General features: G+C 29.5%; 1 protein-coding gene across 1 annotated transcript in view; it reads right to left on the bottom strand.

Moving 5' to 3' along the window:
* Positions 1-207: 207 nt before the first annotated feature.
* LOC106677583 (solute carrier family 25 member 35) overlaps positions 208-8,595 on the bottom strand; it is a 19,402-nt gene continuing 11,014 nt past the window's right edge. Inside the window, exons 3-5 of the mRNA XM_014415611.3 lie at positions 6,450-6,668; positions 5,245-5,362; positions 208-650 (exon numbers count right to left, since the gene is read on the bottom strand). Coding sequence (XP_014271097.1) covers positions 433-650; positions 5,245-5,362; positions 6,450-6,668 — 555 coding nt within the window. The 3' untranslated portion in view covers positions 208-432. The remainder of the gene's footprint in view (positions 651-5,244; positions 5,363-6,449; positions 6,669-8,595) is intronic.

The following is an 8,595-nucleotide window of genomic DNA, read 5'->3' as shown; positions in this document are numbered from 1 at the left end:
CAAAGTTTTATCACTAGTACATGATAACAGCCACTGGAGGTTTATATCATTTTTAAAAGAAAAAGGCAGTTTGAATCATACTAAATAACCTCCTATCATCCAAAACAATTCATAATCTTCATAAGTTGACTAATCCTATAAATTCTTAAAGAGACTTGGTTATCGTAATGAATTAGGGACTTAAATTTTTTAAAAATAAGAAAAAAGAACAATTTTATTCAGTTTTATTTACAAGAATAATAATAATCTATCTATGACACTTTTCTCAGGAACTTCATTGACGAGTTACACATTAAATTTACTTCTCTGTGTAAAAGAAGGTTAAAAATACTGGTAACGCTCACCTCACAGCAATAATACCATTTAATACATACACTTTAGTTCCATTTAAAGAACTTTTTTTTCATTTAACTAATTTTCCTGAGGACTGCTCTATGAATGATGGGATGTTTTTCTTTTCTTCTTGATTGTGTTGTAATAATTTTTAGTTGAATCCCAGATCACCAATACCAGTACTGTCTGTGGTCCAGTTCTGACATACAAAGGTACAATTCCTTTATAAAAACCGGATAAACCTTCAATCTTATAAATCTTTGATACACAGTCAAAATAGCTTGAGTACAGGAGACCTCTACCATTTTTATCAACTCCTAAAAAAAAATAATAAGTCAATAAAAATCAGATATTCCATAAAAATTTTTTTAACATGACTGTTTTCCTTACTACTAAATAAAACGGATCATAATTGCTAATGGAACTTTTACTAAACCTAGGAGCGTCACAGTAACATCTTATTGGGAAGGGCAAAAATTTAAAATTATCCAACAATTTTGATCAGATTTTTGAACTTACCAGATATCTGGGATTTTTTTACTTACTGGATTAATTTTAGAAATTAGCTCTTTTCCAAAGCATTTTTGGAAAAATAACCTCTCTCAAAAGCATTTATAAGCAATTTTGAATAAAATAACCTCTTTAAACAATGTTTTACCACAATTTTCGCGGTGTAAAGTAGGTTCTCAAATTTCCCAACTGTTCTGGTATTCAAATTATGGAAGGGGAGGATAAACTACTTCCCTCTACTCCCCTTGTAACGGGATACCTGACTAAACCTCCATTAACCACATTCAAAATCAACCATAATAGCCTTTAAAAAGATTAAACATATAGCTTACAGGAAAATTTAGAAGAAGAAAATAACATAATTATTTTACTCTTCCTTGGATTATACAAACTACTTGATATCATTTTCATATGAAATTTGGAAGGAGAAGTTTGGAAAAATTTGAAATAAAAATTTAAAGTTCATAATAGATTATTTTTCGTAATGTACAAAGCATCAAGCAATACCCATTTATTTAATATGGTAATCAATGTTGTTGATCATCTTATTTAAACGAGAAGTCAATAATGATAATCTTAGGCCCAATCCATTAAATTTCAATTAAGAAAATCAGTGCTCAACCAACAGGTAATCCTAAAGTATAGTCTTGAAATTGCTAAAATTAACATTAACATAAGATTTATGGAAAAAATTATAAACCTTTTATTGCTGGAGGCCAGCATAAGGACAGATATATTTCATCAATCAGATGAATCAGAACTAACATCAATAAAATTTATTGCTCGAAACAAATGTTATTCAATTTTATGAATTTGATAAACATGAAATTCTAAATGTGCAAAATTTAAATGTAATGCTAGAAAATTGTGAAGGATAAAGATAGGCTGGCCGTGCATTGGGCAACTTTTTAGTCTTGGTTATTAAATAATCAATTCTGTTGAAAGTTGCCCGATGTTGTTCCAAGCAACCACTGGCAACTAATTAGTTGTTTCACATCAGTTTCAAATTGTATTTTGGACTTTTTTAAAGATTTTTATCTGCAAATTCTGTGCCATACAATGCGGAGGGTAATTGAACTGCTTTTATAAATACTTCCCACTAATACGAGTGCGGGATAACTCTTTGCCCTCCTTCGTAATACCAGAAAGATTATCCCTATATATGTATTCAAGATCGGTGATAGGTTGAGGGATAATTTTGGTGGAGTTGGAAGACTTAGACTTAGAATGCTAACAACATTGGGAAAGGGGGGGAAGCAATGGAGATATTGTGGTGGACCCAATTTTCTTAGTCTTCAGGGTAAATTTTCCTTGAAAATAATGACTGTTCATAAATATTCATAAATTTAGATATAAATGAGAGCTTTTTACATTAAGTAAAAATGTTTTTAATACCACAGTTAAGTTTGACTATATCGTCACTAATGACAGAACATAATAGTGAAGAGAAGGAATTAATTTTAACATTAATGAAATGGATTTTTTGTCCATTTTCACCCATACCAACACCCCTGAAAAAGATAAACATTGCGGGTTGAAACATTGGCAATGTAGTTAAAAACTAATTTTCTTCTTGATCACCAGCCGTGATCATCTTCTAATTCACGTATGGTTAATCATATTTTACGCATGTGTTGTGTAAATGCATAGGTAAAAAAAAAATAAACATGCTATCATAAAAATTTGGGAGCTTCTTCAAGGCTTTACATACCATATCTTTAAACACAGTAGTGCTATATCTTAATATTTTACAGCTCAGAAGATAGAAAATATTTCAAGCAATTATAAAAACAAATAATTCAAAATATAATCAAATTAATCAATAAATAAAAAAATCACACAGTAAATATTCAATTAATGCAAGTATACAAACTGCATTTGAGCTCGTTTGAAGTTAGGGCAACTGAGCAGTTAGATAAAAATATACGATTCAATGATTAATAAGTAAATCACATGCAATTGAAAAAGATACATGATGCATGTTTTTGTAATAATTTGACTTTTGTTCAAGTCTAAAGAAATATGTAACAGTTTTCTGTAAATAAAAAATTAAAAATCAGCAAAATCTTTTGTCAATTGTTCTTTGGAAGATAGTTGAAAGATATTTCAGAGGAATAGTCACATTACAATTGTTCAAGAATCAGCTCCTCAATCATAGTTCAAGTAAAATTAAAAGCGTTTCGTTCACTACCTGCACCATTTATATGCCACAATTATGGACAAAGGACAGCAGAAACAAGTGAAGACCTACCTTGCCCTGAGTCATTCATGCTAGCATATCCTAACAGAGAAATCATTTTTCTCATCTGTAAATTTCGTTAATCAGCATTCAAGAATGATTGATTAGATTAAGATTTTACCTGGACCAAGCAGGGGGACAGAAGGAAGAAATGGAGACCAGTTATTTCAAGGAAGAAAATCGAACAATTATCTTACATCAAGTATGTTTGGAGTATGACTCGAACGAAGGCAATAGACATTTAATTGATTTTAAAATAAAGCTTTTCATTTCAATAAAAACTTACATTTTATTTGGCCAAGTTTTATTTTTTTATTCTGTCAGTTTTGTTAATTTATTCAACAGTTTTTCTATTCAATCCAATACAGTCCATTCATCAATTACAAACCAACCAGTCCTAATGAACTTGAAGGATCTATGAATAATATTTAGCTCACACTAAATTACCAAGATCATTAAACATCAATGAATTTATCACCTTTCCAACTGAGGTTACAATTCTAGAACAGGAATTTAACTCCTTTTGTAAACTATTAAAACGAAATTTCAATTAAAATTACAGCAGAACCCCCGTTATCCGGGGTGAAGATTGGTTTGGGGGTTCACGGATAATCGAAAACCCCGGATAATTGAATTAAATTTTATTGACTTAATATAATAGATAAGAAGTTTAATTAAAAAAAAAAAAAAAGAAGCGTGCAGAAAATCACTTCTATTACAAAAAACCATTCTATACATATTAAATTATAATATATAAAAATATATAAGAATGAATGTATGCATGTTTTTACATATTTATTGACCAGGAGCATGTATTTCTGACTGAGTGGCTAAAGTTTTTGAAGGAAGCATTTTCCAAAACAATCCATTCAATTCATTCGCATTATAAATTTGATAGGAAGTTAAATTAATTTTTTTGACCCTAAAGTTAAAATTTTCAATAAATAACATGGCTGCAACATTATCACAGTTCTCCCCTTGAATAGCCAACTGCTTGATACTGTGTCTTTTTTAAATTTGTGGAGCCATCCATAGGAAGTGGAGAATGGTTCCTAAATATTTAAGTTTTTATGAATCCAAATTGCTTTTTCACTCACCATTGGCCAAGAAATAGGAAGTCAACAGATGTGTTTGTGCTATTGCTTCAAAATAATCTAGGATCATCACACGAAAATGAATTTTGACCTTGATTTACATTCCAATCATGTAAACCTGGCCATAATATATATTTCTGTATTAACTATCGAGTCTAGTTTTACCAGTTAGAAAGAATAGTAATGAATGAGTGCTCCTGATAAATCTTTCACCTTTCTAAATTAAGAAAGACATTGACACTAATATGAAATATAAATAAAAAGTATATATGTGTGTTTGTTCATTTGTATGTATAATAAAGAATATAAGAAGAATGGAAGCATTTTAGATAAACATTTTATCACGAAAACCCTCTAACTTCAGTATCTATGATGTAATGATTGTATCAATGTGCGATAATAGAAGTCATGATTCATAAAGTGTTTCTCTAAGGATAATATTTATGAATATTCCTAAGGAACACCTTACTGAAGGTTTCCTTTAAATATACATCTTTAGATTTCTGAAACAAAATATTTGTTTTATAAACGCTAACAAATGATTTTCTTTTAAATCATTCTGGTCATTAAACCATCCATCATTAAAAAATTCCTTTAAATATAAGGAATCTTAATAAAACATTTTTTTTTTTTTAAAGAATTGTAAAGGAGTGTATTTAAAGGAGACCTTTGGTAAGGTGTTCCCTAAGAGCATTCATAAATACGGCCCTTATACAAACAAAAATAACCTGAATTAAGGCATATAATTTATTCTGATTGCATTAAGGAATGAACAGATAACTGTTATTTATCAAATTACTCAATAAAATTGCACAAATTTCAAATAATAAAAATCTTCAAATTCTACAATGCATACTAACCATCATTCAGAATACAGACAAGTAGTCAGATAAGCAGAGCTGTTTCACTTGGTAAAGAACCCAGTAATGCATTTAGTCAGTTTTTAAACCTGATGCTGTTTATCCTAAATATGTATACTTAGATTACATAAGTGTAGATTCAAAATAAGTGATAAAATATAAATAAAACAGATAATACAAAGTTCTAAAAACAAACTTAGTAGCTTACCCTGGTTATAAAGCCTTGTAGATATTGTATCCAAAGGGTTCATAAGAACTGTAACACACATTCCACCAATCAGACTGGATACAAAGGCATTCAAGTAGCCCTTGGGGATTTTGTAAACCTAAACAAGATTGTAATAAACGATCATGTCTAATATAACTCATTATAAACTATTTTATGATCAAAATGAAATAAATTATGAAGTTGGATGGGTCAGTTTATTACTAGTACTAATAAAATAATAAGTGAGGCATTACTAGGGTGAAAACCAGTGGTTCTTAAACAACAGAAGTCTACGGACCACTAGGGAAAAAAATAAATCACGTGCAGACAAACCCCACAGGCTTGGGACAAATGGTGGGCCCCCTCAGGAAAACGTTTGAAAAGTAGGTTGATTAAGTTTATTTCAAGGTACTTTCATAGAGCATTTATTGACTAAATTATTAATTTAATCAGTCAACCAGTTGGGAACCACTGGTATAAAAAAAAGACTGTTATCACTTATAAATTTTTAAAAATTACATTTTAATTAATAACAAATAACGGGTAACTCCCAGACCCAGGTTTGAGACCAGCAGTGGCAGATACTATTTATTTAGTTACTGTAGCTGTAAGTCAACCCTGGGATTTCAGGAGTCCTCTTGGGGCACATATATTCTCTATAAAGTGGGTACCCTTAATTGGTAGAAAATCCTGGTGGTTGAGTGTAGTTTTCAACAAATCACTTCCTTGCACAACCATTGTTCAAGAAACAGTACTTCTTACAAAGTACTGAATCTCTGACCATTCATGGGTTGTAATGTTTTTTTTTCACTACCAAAGCTTAGATCACAGTTTGCCCTCACATGTATCCATTACTAAGTTTACAAATTGATACTCATTCAAAGATTGAAGATACCCTTACACTAATTCTTGAGACTCATGTCACATTTTTAATTGTTTTAAACCTTTTCAGTCAGTCTAGAAACCACATTTCATTAATTTCTTGAACCATATTTGTGGTGGTATATATTTTTATGCAATAACAGTGAAAATGTATTGATTTATAAAAATAATTAAATTAATATATGCCATTCAAAATAGATATCTAATCAAAGGAGAATGGGAAAGATTTTTATTTTTTAAAACATGATTGTTTTCAACCAGTTTTTAATTCAAACAAGCAAGGAGTTATCTTATTAATAGTATAATAAAATAAAATTACTTACATCATTATTTGCTAGAAAGTCCTTCATTGCAGTGAAGGTTACGAGCTGCGAAGAAGACCCTACAATCCTTCGAGGCACAGAGCCCCCGACTCCCCTCCAGAGACCTGCGACACCCTGCTCCTTGTAAACAGATGAAAATGCAGACAGCATGTTATTGGCTTTGTGCTGGGTGCCTACGGCGATGCTACAGCTTGATTTTGCTTGTAATTGAACCTTCACCTAGATATCAAAAGCAATATAATGGTATCGTAATTGTTAGTTTGTTTATTAATAAAATATACAAGAATCCTACAAGAGGATATATTCCATTTCATAGATCTCTAATGAATGCTTCGTCAGGACTAAAAACATGGGGCGAAACGTTGGCTCAATAAAATAGTATAATTATCTACTATTTGAGTTGTTTTTTTTACCGTACCCGGACCATATTCCATTCATCTATACACACGGTCAATCAATAATCTTCCAGTAAATTATTTTATATTTTAAAATCCAGCAAAATATTTAACACTTTCTTTGTTTCTCATTTACACTAACTTAGCTGATACTGAAGCTTTAATTGGTTAACAGTGCCCTGTATTGGATTTTTTGTTTGTCTATTTCTGTTGTATTTATTTTAGTTCAACTATCTTCATATCTCAACAATATTTTGGGCCTTGGGCTATTATTAAGGAGGTTTTGATTTGATGAATCTGAATTTAAAATGTTCAATTACAGGTTATTAGGCCCAAGTTGATTCAGCTTTAAAACAAATTATACTTTTATATCAATCACCTTAAACTATTTAACACAATAGTTTCTTTATTATCACATTATTATAAACAAAATTTTAACCTTTTTGTTTATTCAAACAAATTTAGTCTAGATTAATTTATAGAACAACTTATTCAAAGATTTATATAATGAAAATATATTCTTGGCTATTATAAACATGTTTTACTAATTCAATCATAGTCTTACTAGTCGTTATGAAATAAACTGAAACTTCGAGACAAAATAATGCTTTCTCCAAAAATCCACTTTCTTGAAAAGTTAAATTTATGTTTTCAAAAGTCTAATGAATATTGAAATTTACAGTGGAACCCCGCTTAGCCGCATTAACTGTAAGTAAAAAAAAACAAAAACAGAAAAGTAAATTTAATAATTTTTTTAAACAGAGTTGGCTAGTTTCACTACTTATGGTACAGAATTAAATTATTCAAACTAAAAGGTCTCTAATATCAAAAAGAGCAAGTTTTTTAAAAACTTACTGTGAATCTTAATGAATGAACTTTTGGGAATTAAGAGGTTAATAAACAACTGAAGATTAAAAGAGCAACAAATAGCAAATACCTTTCTGTAGTATTTGTACAAATAAAGATATTTTTCAATTTTTTTAATATCCTTAATAGCACTTGACATCATGTTTTAATTTATATTTTTTCTCTAAAATCATTTCATTATGTATACATCCATGTACAATTTTTTTTTTATTTTATTAATTGAGACAGTAGCTCCCAAAAAAGTGTTCAGGGTTAAAAGCCTATTTTCGAAGATTAGATTTTTAAAATCCTCAATATCCATTTTATGGCTTAAAAAAGTTACAGAGCTTTATTATAATTTTTAAAGCTGGTAGCCAAAATAAACACAAGCTAGTTTCACACATTGATATAGCATTTACAGAACTTTACTAGATGATTTCTAAGAACACAGTTTTCAGACAGAAGCTCTTTTAACAGCTACCGAATCAATTGCGAAAAAGTGCACAGTAAAGCAAAGAAAACAAATTACTGCATAAATTACAGACAATTAATAAAGAGGAATTTTATTGAAAACATTGTAGTTTATAGATTTTGTTCAATAATTAAATCTAGATAGAAGGTTTTACATGGTTAGTGTGCTACTATGAAAAATACTTTTTCTATTCATTAGTTCATTAGGGTTAAAACTAATACGGAAGTAATTTCTAGTAGCAAGAAAACTGAGTGCGAAAACTCGGTTCAGTACAACAAAAAAAAGGAACTGATTCTATGATTAAAATTAAAAACAAAATGATCATTGATAAAATTTAATCAATCATGTATCTAAAGGAATCTTTTATTTATAGTTATAATAAATTGTTCAAATCATTTTACTTCAACATGTTTTATATATATATATATTGTAA

The sequence above is a fragment of the Halyomorpha halys genome, unplaced genomic scaffold (assembly GCF_000696795.3).
Source record: "Halyomorpha halys isolate HHAL.00 unplaced genomic scaffold, Hhal_1.1 Scaffold104.1, whole genome shotgun sequence".
Taxonomy (NCBI): domain Eukaryota; kingdom Metazoa; phylum Arthropoda; class Insecta; order Hemiptera; family Pentatomidae; genus Halyomorpha; species Halyomorpha halys.
This window is presented reverse-complemented; position numbering and strand designations above follow the sequence as displayed.